This window comes from Scomber japonicus, chromosome 12, assembly GCF_027409825.1.
Source record: "Scomber japonicus isolate fScoJap1 chromosome 12, fScoJap1.pri, whole genome shotgun sequence".
Taxonomy (NCBI): domain Eukaryota; kingdom Metazoa; phylum Chordata; class Actinopteri; order Scombriformes; family Scombridae; genus Scomber; species Scomber japonicus.
In genome coordinates this window covers 17,337,711-17,352,609 of record NC_070589.1, presented here as the reverse complement: position 1 = coordinate 17,352,609, position 14,899 = coordinate 17,337,711, and the positions used below count along the sequence as shown (strand labels likewise).

At 39.4% G+C, this 14,899-nt stretch overlaps 1 protein-coding gene across 1 annotated transcript; it reads left to right on the top strand.

Moving 5' to 3' along the window:
* The first annotated feature begins 245 nt into the window (after positions 1–245).
* On the top strand, positions 246–8,103 carry plk3 (polo-like kinase 3 (Drosophila)). Its single transcript, XM_053329696.1, has 15 exons — positions 246–461; positions 1,536–1,643; positions 1,761–1,877; positions 2,223–2,352; positions 2,479–2,566; positions 3,025–3,120; positions 3,415–3,613; positions 3,767–3,893; positions 4,118–4,233; positions 5,558–5,678; positions 5,786–5,869; positions 6,287–6,449; positions 6,693–6,822; positions 7,015–7,125; positions 7,285–8,103. The coding sequence occupies exons 1-15, from the start codon at positions 246–248 to the stop codon at positions 7,480–7,482; spliced, it is 2,004 nt and encodes a 667-aa protein (XP_053185671.1). The 3' UTR covers positions 7,483–8,103.
* The last annotated feature ends 6,796 nt before the right edge of the window (positions 8,104–14,899 follow it).

Genomic DNA, 14,899 nt, shown 5'->3' with positions numbered 1-14,899 from the left:
CCGATACATTTCTTGATTGAAACTGCCTAAGCAAATCGTCTGGACTTTCTCCACCCGTGCTCCACCTACCACCCGCCCCCTGATCTGTGACGTCACTCCTCGCCTAAATATAACGCCACAGCGCCGTGCCCAGACACGCCAGATGGATACAGGCGGTCTCATCCTTACGCACCAGATCAACTACTGAAAAAGAATAAACGACAAGGATATACAGACTGATCGTTTATATTATACCACCGCGTTAAATGGATACCGGTTGTTTCACCGCGGCGCAGCGTATTTCGTGCCACACCATGAATGCGGATTTATTTAAGCCTGTTCCGGAGCGTGGACCCCAACAGTCCTCTGCCCCGGTGAAAACGAGCAGGAATAAACCCGAACAAATCAAACCAGAGTTGGCCCAGGTCGTGACAGACTCCAAGACTGGACGATCCTACAGTAAAGGGAAGCTTTTGGGAAAGGTACAATGATTTTTTATTTATTTTTTAATCATACGTGTGCTTGTCTGGCTCCCATACCGGTATCTTGACTGTTTTCAGACGTTAGATCTGAGGCGACAGATGGATGTATAATCTTTTTTTTACCTAATATAGGGATAATTAAAATTCCCCATCAGTTATGTTCCAGGTGTGTTACTAATGCGGGAATACTGAATGACCTCGTGGAGGATGTGACAAATTTCCCTACCCTGTGCGCGTCATAGCCGAATCAATCAGGCGCAAGGTGTGCCCAGCTCTCATGCTCATACATGATGATTGGCAACACCTGCTGATAAGATCTTTTTAGAATAATAACAATTCATATTATTATTTAGTGGCATTATAAAGATCTCTCAGTCGAATGTTCAACCAAAAGAAACCCTGACTTTCTCGTGACTCCTCTCCCTGACAATAACGAAACCGTAATGATTTCCGACACAGTATTTTCCCTGTATGAATGGAGCAACTGTATCAACATGTTGCTCGTCATCGATACGCTGCGTCGGGCAGAAAGCCAAGTCTTTTTCTCTGCTGCCTGCCGCAGAGCTGGGAACGTCTCCGTCAATTTCACGGTTAATGAATGCAGCAGCTCTGTCTACCTCATCCCTCATGTCCTCAAAGCTTATAGTGTTGATTACATCTAAAGCTACCAATGAGCAGAGAAAAATGCATGAACAAACAGCAGTAGACATGGTATTTGGGGATGATGATGATGATGGGTCTTAGAAGCCTATAAGAGAGTCTAAAGGCAACAAAGGGTGTTGATCAACTGATTTAGACCATGTTGATTATGAAATGATGATGTAATTGAATAGATTCAACCCTTTTATATATAAATAATGATGTTAAATCCTGTATTGGTCATTTCTGCTCCTGTTAGTCACGCCAGGCTTACAGAATTGGCTAAATCATGGCTGAACCAATTGTCTGCTGTCCAGCCACTGGTCCTTAATAAAATTAAAACTAAACCGTGCTGTTGTTAGGCAATTTATGTATGGTCATTGCAGGTTTTCTACCTGCTGCTCTGTCAACTGATCATGTTTGTCCCTCCCCAAGGGTGGCTTTGCTCGATGCTATGAGATGACAGACCTCTCCAACAACAAAATGTACGCTGTGAAGGTGATTCCACAGAGCAGGGTGTCCAAACCACACCAAAGGGACAAGGTATATGTTCATCTATATCTTTTGTGTTTTGCAGAGAGGCAGTTGCATAACCCGAACACAATATTTGGATTATGTTAAGATTGAAATATGCTTACAAATGAAATGTCATCTTGACAGATTACAAATGAGATCGAGCTTCACAAAACCCTGTCCCACAAGCATGTGGTGAAATTCTCTCATCATTTTGAGGATCAAGAGAACATCTACATATTCCTTGAGCTCTGCAGTCGGAAGGTGAGAATTCAGAAATCTCTAAAATAGTTTGCACTGTGTGTATGGGGTTTGCTTGCGTCTATGCAGCTTGGCTTTTATGTATTGTATTGTCCTACAGTGGTGCAGTACACCGTACAGACTATAGTCATTTCCATTTCCTTTTTACCATTGGTGAAGGTTCCACTCCAAAGAGTTGAAGCACTACTGATGTAAATTCCCAGGCCCTCGCATGCATGATGCATCATCTGATCTGACTGTCTGTGTGTACATGTGTTGTGTGTGTGTGTGTGTGTGTGCGCAACAGTGTTTTACAGTCCCTTTGACGGATTTAGGGTTGACAGTTCACTCATTGCTCTGTCTCTGCAGTCCTTGGCACACATTTGGAAGGCAAGACACACACTCACAGAGCCAGAAGTACGATATTACCTCAAACAGATCATATCCGGCCTCAAGTACCTCCACAGCAGAGGAATCCTGCACAGAGATCTCAAACTAGGTACGTGAGCATGTGACTGCAACGTGGCATACGAACACAAAAGCATCCCAGGAATCTGCTGTGACTTTGGGCAGACACATGTTATGTGTGGAATGCTGACTGGACGAATGTTTTTGTCTCTTTCAGGCAACTTCTTTGTCAATGAGAACATGGAGCTGCGGCTGGGAGACTTTGGCCTCGCTGCTAAACTGGAGACAGTCGAACAGAGGAAAAAGTTAGTGTTTTTTACTTTTTGTTTTTCTCTGTAGGTATATATCTAATAATGTCGGCCAGCTATTTTTTTTAAATAAGTGGGAACAATATCCTTGTTTTTTTGCTACTCGAGAAGGGGCCCCTGTACATAAACACAACATCCAGGTCTAGGTTTGCATAATGCACATAAACCTAAAACCATTACGTCAGTTACTAAGCGCATTTCCTCCCACTGCTGTCGGCTCAGAAAGAACCTAACTAAACCAGTTTCCAAGTGGCAGTTGACTTTAGCGCTGAGAGCGTTCAGTTTCAATACCTGTTTGACAACATCTTCCTGTGGAATACCAGACCAATGAGTACAGCATAAAAAATGTTTCTAGCACTGCCACCACTTCATAGCCTGCATGACCTACTACTGAACACAAATGACAGAAATTAGTACTTTGAGATTAAATTTATCTTTTTACTCATCTTCCATAGAACAATCTGTGGGACTCCCAACTACTTGGCCCCTGAGGTGCTCAACCGACAGGGCCACGGCACAGAGTCTGATGTTTGGTCCCTCGGATGTGTCATGTGAGTGTTGTGCTAATTTTAACCCAAAGTTTGTTGCTTTGTGCAGTCATGCATAAAATAGCACTTGTGTATTTTGGAGGTTAAAGTTTTATCTTTTTAAAGGGTAAAAGGTTACATCCAGGGTTTTATGTAAGTGAAGAATATTAAGTAAATGTCTTTTAGCAGGCAAGAACATTAATGACTGTTCTCAGTTAATAGCAAAATGAGGGTGTTTTACTTACTTAATCAGTGGGATAATGGTTTTGGTTTTGTTGCTTAAGTAAATAATAGGTTGCCTTGGTTTCACCCTTCCAGGTACACGCTGATGTGTGGCAACCCTCCCTTTGAGACTCTTGACCTAAAGGAGACCTACAAGTGCATCAAGGAAGTTCGGTACAACCTGCCCTCCACGCTTTCCCCCACTGCACAGAAACTCATCTCAGGCATCCTGCAGAAAAACCCCAGTGACAGACTGACCCTAGACCAGATTCTCAACCATGAATTCTTCACCAAAGTATGCAAAAATAAGCTTCTTTTTTTTAGTGTTAAGATTGTTTGCTGTTATCTAGATTAGATTGCTGTTGCCCTTTTCAGGACCGTCTCCTTTCATCTTGTATCACCCTCATCTTCTTGTTTTCATGCTTTCTTCCTCTTCTTCCTTTTTTAGGGTTTCACTCCTGACAAACTTCCTCCCAGCAGCTGTGTGATGGTGCCAGAGCTCCATCCTCCTAGCCCTGCCAAGAAATTCTTCACTAAAATGGCCAAGAGTCTCTTTGGCAAGAAGAAGGCAAAAGGTAAACAGCAGTCAGTGAATGACACACTGTAAGGATTAGGTTATCTATTGTCATCTGGTTGGTTATGCAGCATCTTGATAGTCTCATGTTCTCATGAGAAAATGAGACTAATGTTTAAACCAAAACTATTTGAGTTTCCCTTAAGTCTTTCCAAGAAGTTTTTAAAGCTTCCGTTGTTAAAGATAACGGTTGTGACAACAATACAAAAATTCTTGCCGTTGCAGTGGAGAAGATTCCATGTGAGGAGAAAGACGACAAAGACATTTCCAAGCTGGTGTCGGGCATTGTTAAGTGTTCCATCAACCGGCAGATCAGCTATAAAACAGTGGGACCCAATGAGGTACGTTTACTGTTTGTTTTTGTTTTTTTCTACTTTCCAATGTTAGCTTTGTTTTTGTTTTTTTACTGCAAACAAAAATGGGGTAATTTCAGCTGTCCCACAACTTCGGTTTCAAATCTGCAAGGATAACAGACGTACACAGACCCACGGCAAATACTCACCATGACAGACCTAGGGATGCACCTTTTTGCAGCATTTCATCCAAACTATAAAACTATCTTTATAAATACCAGCTATGAATGTCATCTCACAAGCTGAATATGGAGCAGCCATATTACTGTAGTTGAACAGCGCATTACTCTTAACAGACATGCAAAGGAATTGTTTCCCTTCTTTCAAAAAGGATTCAAAGTGTTTGTTCTGTAGCTGCGAGCTTTGAAATCCCACTGAAAGATGCGACACTGTCCCAGCAGTCCTCTGACTGGTCAAATTCAGAAAATAAATGTGACACGGCCTGTTTGTTGTAGCTATTGATAATTAGAGGAACTGACGTTGATTCAGATATATTGACCAGTTTTTGTGTTTTGATGATGAATTATTTCATACCTTGCAAAATCCACCCTTATTTTTTCCACTTTTTCTTTTCAACAAACCCCTGTATTCATTCCGAAACTATTGTGATTTTATGACCAGAGCTGAGACTAAATTTCACAACAGCAGGAAGCTTATATGACCAATCCTTAATCAGGCTGGTGTAGTTACTATTTATATAGCCAAATGGGAAGTGTATTGTTTGCTCTTTGGAGTGTTGATAATGAGCCTGTTCTGAGAAACCAGGTTGTAGTCAAGGACAATATGCTACACTCATGCTAGTTTGTGTTTTTTTTTTTTTTTCTTTTCTTTCTCCACCACACAGAAGTCAAAAGTACCTGCTTACTTTTTTTTTTCTTTTTTTTTTTTTGGTAGATATATTTACATAAAGACATACCAAACATTACTGTCAGGCTAAATAAAACTACTTGGGCAGCGGGGGGGAAACATGACATAAGAATCTTGCATCAAGCTTGCAAGCACACAGAAGGAAACTGTGGTGCTAAAAGTAGTTTCATACGACATGCACTTGCAGTAAGATGCACCTGATGAGAACATCCAAAACCAATGACGCTGAACACTAAGCTGTAGAATGCAAGTGTGTTGAGTGTTTTTAGTCTTACAAGTACTAAACAAATGTGCAAGAGGTTATATTTTTAGTTCTGTGGTTCGTTGTTTTTTTTTTTTTTTTTTTTTTTTTTTTGACAAGTCATCTTTGGGTGTTGTGCATTTTTAAAACAACTTGTGATCTTTCTGTTGACATTAATATTCTAAAATTGTTGCTGCTCCTCAGGTGCAATCTCCCACTGGTCAGCTGGTCAGCTCCGTGCCTTTGGAACAGACTCCAGCTGAGGAGGAATCTAGGAAGTCCATCTCACGCTCCTTCAAGGGCACCATGGCCAGCAGCACTGAGCGTAAGTTTACAATGCCTCTCTTGAATAGATATATTTTTATGATGTATAATAAAATTCACTTGCCTTTTACGACCAGTGTTTGACTTGTTGTGTGTTTTTCTCTCCAGCATGTGAAGATGTCCTGACCCCAGCTGCTGTGGCTGAATCAGCCATGAAAATTCTCAACAACTGTTTGGCTAACATGCCTGCAGGTAAGACAGCCCAGAGCAGACTGAGATATTAGACTGGAAAAGTATTTTTGTCCTAAAAAGTAATTTAATTATGCAGAGCACTACAACGGCATGGCAGATAAATGCAGCTTCCCCCAACATGAACCACATTTGTTTTGTTGTACTGAATTGGGAATGATAAAGAATCACTTAAGATTAATCAGCCAGGTCTTTTGATTGTCTCAGCCATTTCTTAAAATGCTCTTGAATTCTGCTGACTCATTTAGCCTGGAGCACCTTAAGCTTATAGCTTCCCTAACATTTTCAGTAAAATGCTGACTTGCAGAGTTTTTAGAACTGTAAACATTACTTTTATTTTCAACTATGGTCTTTCTTTGATATGAATTGCTGGAAACTTGTTATAGTCCCTAATTGCTCTTTTTTTTCTTTTCTTTCCAGCCACTAGAAACCCACCCTGCTTGTCCAGGCCACAGTCCTTCTTGTGGGTGACTAAATGGGTCGACTATTCAAACAAATATGGTTTTGGCTACCAACTCTCGAACCAAAGCATTGGTGTTCTCTTCAATGAGGGAACACATCTCAGTCTCTGTGACCAACGCAAGTAAGTACCGTGTTAAAGGGGTCATGTAAACACTTACTCATTGTGCATAGGGATTAGGGTTTTTGGCACTTGTGCCACAACTAGAATGAGCCAAGAATTTTGTAATTTGTCTAAACTGGGTTTATAAGTGTAGCAGTTCGTAATTATTATGTTTTTATTTTAATACTGTTATTATGGGTATCTTCAAGATTTTAACTCATCAAGATATTAAACATTTCTAATTATATTTCTCTCTCCAAACAGAACTGTCCACTACTGCTTGACCAACAACAAACACTTCACTTTCCCTGCCAACTCGTTACCTGAGCAGCTTCGTAGCCAGAAACAAATCGTAGAGCTTATGGCCAACTACATGGAACAGAACCTTATGGAGGTATGAGGAGTGTTTTACTGTTTTAGCTGGCAGGCTGCAACACTAGTTTGATTAATCAAATACTTAATGATGATCATGTATGTTGTTGAGTTTTATTTATTTTTTGTAGATGATTTTCAAAGTTGTCCAAGAGCAGTTAGAAAGCTATATAAACTGAAATCTGATCTAAACTTAAATGTTCTGTCTCCTCAGGGTGGAGATCTTCACTGTGATGAGCAGGTCTCAGGTTCTCCTCCTCTACTGCTCCAGTGGGTGAAGACAGACCACGCACTTGTCATGCTCTTTAACAATGGCACTCTACAGGTTGGAACAAACTCATAATTTCTGTATTCATGTTCTATAAATTTCATGCAAGATGTTTTTAAATTGCAATACAATTCTAATCACTTTTGGATAATGGATGTCTTGGATTATGGCCCTCCTTATCTTAAATCCTGTCCTCTTATTTTTATACCACTCCAGGTTAACTTCTACACCGATCATACCAAGATCATCCTGTGCAAGTCATCTGATGACTCGTACCTGCTCACCTACATCAGCCGGGAACGCGTCTCCTACACTTACCTCCTCAGCATGCTAAATGAGATGGGCTGCACCTCTGAGCTACGACACAGACTCCGATATGTGGTCCAGCTGCTCCAACACCATGCCGATGCCTGAAAGCACAGCTCAGTGCCTCCCAGGCTGCCTGAGTGGCAGATGCCTTACAGGCAACCTGACTGGTTACCACCTTCTTCTTAGGCAGCCTGACTGGTTGATATAATTTCTCAAGGCAGTGCCACGAGGGGCTGACACCTCTCCAGATGACGGATGGAAGGCTGCTCAAGTCTTCTGAGCAATACTGTTGTCTGAACTGGTGCTTAGGCAGCTGATTATCAAATTGATTGACCTTGATAAACATCAAGCAGTCAGGAAGTTGCCCAATGCAGCATCTGCCTCAAGGGTTTGTGCCTGTCCAGCTTATGCCTCAAAGGTACCTGGAGGTATTGATACCTAAAATAAGAGACACCTACCTGGCCTGAAATGATGGATCCCTCACAGGCAGTTGCCCACATGAACACCCAGACTCCTAATTACCCTCCCTCACTCATTCAAAATCACTGCTTCTTGGCTGGATCTTTTCAAAGCCACCAACCAACCCTGCAGCTTTCAGTATCCCCTGACAGCCAATAACCCAGGCATGGTTTCTCAAAGGTATCTAAACACTAAAATTGGTCCTATCTGCTTGCAACAGAACAAGGATAATCTTGCAGCTGGAATGCTTTTTTTTTTTTTTTTTTCTTTTTTAAAGATGTGTCTTCCAAAAGTATTTTAGCAGTGGGGTCATTTGTGTCATTCATTTGCACTGGAACGGTGATATTACAGCAGAGATGCTTTGGGAAGAACAGAAGTTTGATTAGAGAGAGTGCCTCCTACCCTCGGTTGGTTTCTGGCCTCTTTGGATTATGGTGCACACATTCTTTTTTTTTTTTTTTTTTTTTTTTTTCTCATTTTGAAAAAAAGTATGAGCCAGCTTTAGGATCACACTACGATCTTGACTTGACTTCACATGCACAAATAACATTCCTGGCCTTATTTGATAATAGTGATGCTAAAATTACGAGATTCATTGCTTCTTCTGCTCCAACATCACTTTTTTGTTTTGTTTTTTTGGATAGTTATTAGAAACTATTTTCACTGATGTGGTACACAACATACTAAAGGGGCTATGGGAGCAACACAATTTTGCACTTTTTTTTTTTCTGAATTCATCTGGAAAGCAAACCTTTTACTACCACTTATGTTTTATTTGTTTTTAACTACCAAATACCAAAAGGCATTTTCTTTGTTGGTTTTTAAAATTATTGTTTTAAATTCACATACAGTAGGTGTCTGTGTGTGCTACATGCTGGTAAACAAAACTGTTGGTTGGAAAATGAGGGTGGGGAGGGAGGATAAAAGTGCCTTTTTGAGGGATGTCTGTATAGTGCAATAACAACCCTTGTGTGAATGTCTAGCTGGATACAAACAAGATTTGAGATGGGTTTTAATGGTTGGATTTACTTTTGTACTTTGAGCCAAGTTTAAAAGCAAGTCCAATAGCACTACACTCTCACTACCTGGTATAAGCTTTTAGAACAACTGGTATCATAAATGTATATTCCAGTAATATCTACTATTGAAAAAAGAAAACATTGTACTCTGTTGTACTGTACTGTAATCCTTATCGGTTTACATTGCTTTCTCGACCCAGAGTTGTATCCTAAAAACTGTGACCTGGAATGCAAGTATTATGTACATGTTTTGTCTTCAAAAAACCCAACATTGTGAAAGCCATCTGCCAATTCAGAAGAATCCTTATTTTTTTGGCACATAATGTCCTGTTTATTTATTTTTTTATTTATACATGGTTTTTTATTTATTATTGTGCAAATGTTACGGTCTTGACACAAGGAAATGTTCAATTCCGATCACCTTTTGTATGTAATGTATTTGGGGGAAATGGGATGAAAATAAAATTTATTGAAAACTTAATTTGGTCTTGTCACACATCTAAACATATTAGGTATCAGTTGTAAATTGGAATTGTATCTAGTGTCCAAGACGAGTACATCACAAGAACTTACGTGAGTTGTTGCTTATAATACTCAGTTAATACCTCCAGTCAGTGTTTGACTACATATTGTTTTATAGTAGCACATACTATATTTTATTATTTAATATTTGCCTTGCTGCATCTCTTTGGAAACAAACCTTGGCTTCAGTTGTGTTCACATCTATCTATGCAGATGACATTCTTGTGTATTTAGAAACTTGGCACAAACTGACCCTGGTTTTGAGAAATCATACCACTTTAAACAAAGGTCCTCCCCAGACTTCTCTATGCTCCACAATTCTCCTGCAGCAATTTATCAACTGTACATCAGGAAGACTGGCAGGACATCTTTGAGTAATACACATACGAAAGATAAAGGTATACTGTGTTTCAGAATCCGCTTTGCCATTGTTCAAGACAAAGTATAGTTCAGTTTCAACACAATTTTTGATTGATTAAAAAGTAAGATAAAAAAAAAAGCTCCAATAGATTAAATACAACAGCTACAATTTAATGGAATTATTTCCTACAAGTGAACATTTATATTGATTTAAATTGTTTTAATGTTGGTCAGAGAGAAAACTGACTTCTCTGACACAAAAAACCACCAGGAGCACTGTTACGAGGAGTTCTGCCCCGAGACAGCATTGAACCTATAACCTTGCAATCTAATAGGGAAAGCTGACTGTTACGAGGGATTAACCAGAGCCTGAAACACAGAGCACAAACTCACATTTTGTTGAGCAAAATTTGATTAGATTTTTACATCATTAGGAGCAGCAAATCATGCTTGGAAGAAAATATATAATGTGTGTACTCAATGTTTGAAGGAAGAGATAATCTGTAAATTTTAAGAACAAGTACCACCCACAGTTTCTATTGCAGTCAATGAAAGCTGGCCAGTATACTTTTACTTTTACTCCCATGGAAAATATATTTACATTTGAGAGAGAGAGGAGGTTTGGGGTATGATATGTGCTTGGATAGTCAAAGCTGTGGGAGTGAGACATGTTTATTTTTTTTTCTGGTCTAAAAATATCTCTGCTCTCCCCTGTGCCTGATGATGTCAAATGCTCATGAGATCTGAGGACTGCTGTAGGAGCCCTAACGTTGAACTTAAATTGCTTCAAAAGGACAAAAGATGTATTCAGTAATCAGATTACGCCCAGTTTGTCAACTTCTACCCAGCCGTCCAGTTGTCCCTCAGCCTGCAGTCTGTAAGAACTTTTCACTGATTTACAGAGAAAATCCTCTTTTGTTTCTTTTTTTATTCATCTGCAGTCTCATTAATCCTTTAAGAACTCTCACCAGACTAGAGTTCACTATTAAAACACTGCTGCAGGGCTCATAACAGGATATGTGAAGATTTCAATCACTGTCATCAGCAAATAAATTACATTTGGAATAGCCTGTTAGTTTTGGACAATGTTTTTCAATAGTCTGGAGAAGGTTGGGATAGTTTTGGATAATGTTTTCGAAAGTTCAATCTGAATACTCATTTTCATTCCTCCCACTTTTTCTTTCAATTTGTATAGATGGCGTTCCTTTGTTTCCTTCACCCGCATGCTTTTGCAATGCAGTCATAATATTGCTTTATACTTCCACTTTAGCTTCAGCTTTACTGGAAGCCATTTACATAATTCTAACCTGTTTCAGAGCTTGCTTAGGGATTATATGGACTGCAGAAATACCACTGCTGATAATGACCTTTTTTTTATAGCTTATTTTATTCCAACCACTGCAATGCCATTACAATAGCTAACATCTCGACTGTATATATTGTTAAGTGATCCGAGGCCTGTACTACGAAGCTGGATTAACATACCCGGGGAAATATCTCTCTGGTACATTCGCAATCCTGATAACCGGTACTACGAAGCTGGTTATCAACTCTGTAATTGAACCCAGGGTTTTCCAATCTTGATCACTGCGCGCTCACATAAAGGGGAGGTGTTTGCAGTGTCTGACCAATCACGAACATGGAGAAACCCTGCAGAGCAGCCTACTTTACCATGGAGGAGCAGACAATTACTCTTCAAAAATATAAAGAATTCAAACACATCATCCAGGCCAAAAGCAACACTGTTGCCACAGCAAAAGCCAGGAGGGAATGCTGGCAGAAAATTGACGTCTCTGTTAATGTGTAAATTCGTGAGATTATACAATAGTAATTCTCCGGACAATATTAACGGACAGCACTCTGATTACTCAATTTCACTTTATTACAGCACAGACGTTTCGGGCAGAGCGCTTCCTCAGTGCCCTTCCTCTCATAAGAGACATTAAGTTAGTTTAATATTCAACATTCATTTGACATTCAAAATACAAACCTATTATGCGCTTCAACTATTTGAGTGAATGATGTCAAACCAACTGTATAACATACAGACTAATATACCTAATGTGCCACAAGGATTCTTTTTTAATATATATTTTGGTCAGTTTTTACAATTTTTACAACATAACCTGCTCCGGAACAGGTTAGCCGTTTAGCATAAGTTACCATGGTGATTTACCCCGGCAAGAAGTGAATCAGCGTCGTAGGACAGAAAACAGAGACAGAGTTAACCCTGAAGTTACCTCGATAAGAGAAAATCCAGCTTCGTAGTACAGGTCTCCGGTGTTCAAATCTGGAACAACAAAAGTCTTTCATCAACTATATCTGCCCAGTTTCACTTTGCTTTATCTCTCCTTCTGTTCTCTTGAATATAAAAATCTAAGGACACAAAGGGAAATAACAATGTCTGAGTCACTGGGCAAGGTACTGTGGAACTGTATCTTTTGCCATTGTACTTGCTGCCCAAACAAAACATGATCCCTTTGCTTTCCAACTTTCCCAGCACAATTTAAGGGCCTTCACAGTTGGACGGATTTCTTTCTTGTGCTTTTGTAGACTTGCCCAGTCATGACCTGCTTGTATCTTAGGTTCTTTGGTATTTCTCTCATTTCCACTTGGATTGCTATAGTTGGTGAAGTTTTAATAGCCCCAGAGCATAATCTCAGTGCCTGAGTTTATATTAGTATGCAGCTTCTTTAGTAATGTGTTTGCTGTTGACCTTTAGGCTACACTCCCATAATCAATCACTGATCTTATTAAAGTAACATAAATATTACTCAGAGCGCTTCTACTTGCTCCCCATTTAGACCCTGCCAGATATCTCATTACATTTAGAGCCATGTTGCATTTATTTCTAATCTTATTTATATTGATCACTCCTGGTCAATATTGTATCAAATAAAACTCCCAGAAACTGAAAATTGTATACCTCTGTGCTCTAACTGTTTCCCATACATCTTTGCACCAGCCTCTCTTATCGTCTTTCTAGTGAATACTATCTTTGTCTTTTCTACTGATAACTAAATCCCCATGAGTATGAACATTTCTCAAACACCCTAACTGCTTCTTCCTCTGAATCCTCGCTTGAATATGTGTTAAATGCTTTTCTTTTTCAATAAGGCCCAAAAGTAGTTTTGTCGTTGCGGTCATGCTGCCCTGAGTAGTTCCTTATACCTACAAGATAATGCTCTGTTCCAATCTTAACCTGAATATATCTATCAAACACTTTTTTAATCCGATGAAAAAATCTCCCTGTTTTTCCCATTTTATCTCATTTAATTATTAATCCCTTTTTCCATACCATATCACAAACTTTCTCTACATCAAAGAACAATGCCATTCATTTGGGCTTTTCTGATTTCTGTCTCAGAACAAATTACTGGATCCATTGAACCCCACACTATCCGAAATCAACTTGGGTGAGAAGAAAACAATCATGTACTTTCAATATAGAATGTCATTCTCTCTGTAAAAGTCCCCTCCATTATTCCCAATATTTGAAGTTCAGATTGTTCTGTTTAGTTCAGTTTGTTCATAGCCTGGGTATACCCATGCTCTCATTCCAGCGAGATTCCACTTCGCTCTGAAAGTTAGCATGGCCACCAAGACAAAATCTTCACCTGAGATAGGGAACCAATCACAGAACGGGGAGGCGGGCTCAAGACGTTGTAGAGCGACACTCTCAGTAGCGTACAGAAGCATTTGATCGACATTCGTTGATCCCACCTCAAATACTAGGAAATGAATGGCCCCTCGCCTGACTGGTGTTAGCCAGACTAGCTTGTTCAGTTTTAGTTCTTCTCTCTTGGCGCTGCACTTTGTTTTGCTGTGATCTCTCAGCCTTGTTTTTCCTGCATGAGCCTTAATAAAGAAGTTTCTTCAGCCAGCATTTGGGACCACCTGCTCCATTCCACATAACACCTGAATGTCTCCTGCAGCATTTTTAAAATGCAAATACATTTAAGGATGGGTTTGAACTTTTTCAAGTCTATCTCAATAACAGTTGAAGCTAATGTATGCCTTGAGCAGTCTCTTACCCACACCAAGTGAGTAACTGTGTCCTCATAGCCCTGTGTAGGTTTATTGTTTTGTCTTGGCAGCATGTGATTACAATGAAGTATTCCTCTGCCACAGCTTAGCAAGGAAGCCTATTTACTAAGCAGCTGCCGCAATCACACAAAAACATTTAGGACCTAGTGTGTGGATACCATTGTAAACCAGTGTTATCATGTTTCCTCATGTTTCATGTAACACAGCTGAATCCTAAATGTGATCTATTGCTTGACTGTGAGAGAAAAATTATCTCTTTACAGACTACAGCTCCTGAACATGACTTTCCTCTTCTTGTACTGCGGCAATAGCAACACTGACAGCCCCAAGCGAGGGTTAGGGTTAGGCAACTCCTCAAGGCAACTATACACTAGCAAAAATAACATCGTTATCTAAACAGTGTCAACAATCTAAAGGAAGTGACTCTTATCATAGCTCTGTGAAAGATGTGAAAGTTGCATGTTTATTGCAGTCTCAATACAACAGTGTTCACAAGAAAACAATGTCAGAATACAGTTTTGAAATTAGAATTCTAATAATATAATTAAGTATGGAGTATTAATGTGGAAATGAGTAGAAATGTGGCAAACCAGGTTAAAGCATGATCATGACTTCAGCCTATAAAGCGGATATTGATTTGATGGTATTCCCTTAAATTGTCAATGCCAAGAGTAGAGTAATTAAAATAATTAAATACAGTATAGCAGTATTCAATGTCAATTCCAACACATATTAAAGTTTGATTTCCTAACTTTCATGACCAATATTTGTGTTAAAAAATACACCGAAAAAAATCAAAGATACGGGTAAAAATATGTTACAAGAATTAATCTACATACAACATCAGCAGAGAGGTTCCAATAATAGATTTTAGGGTATGACGTCAAGAAGAGGTTCACCTTCACATTCATTGTTTAAAACTTGCCAAACATGTTATATTACCTGCGTAAGATAGGGGCCCATTTTTTCTGTTACGTCCTTGCTAATTGTTTCCACATCTATGAATAGTTACAATAGTGCTCGCTACACCTGTTAAAGGGAATGGTATTACAAGATACTACAGTTTTATTTTCAGGCAGAGTTTTGGAGGTGTGAAAAGGCTGAAGTACGATAGA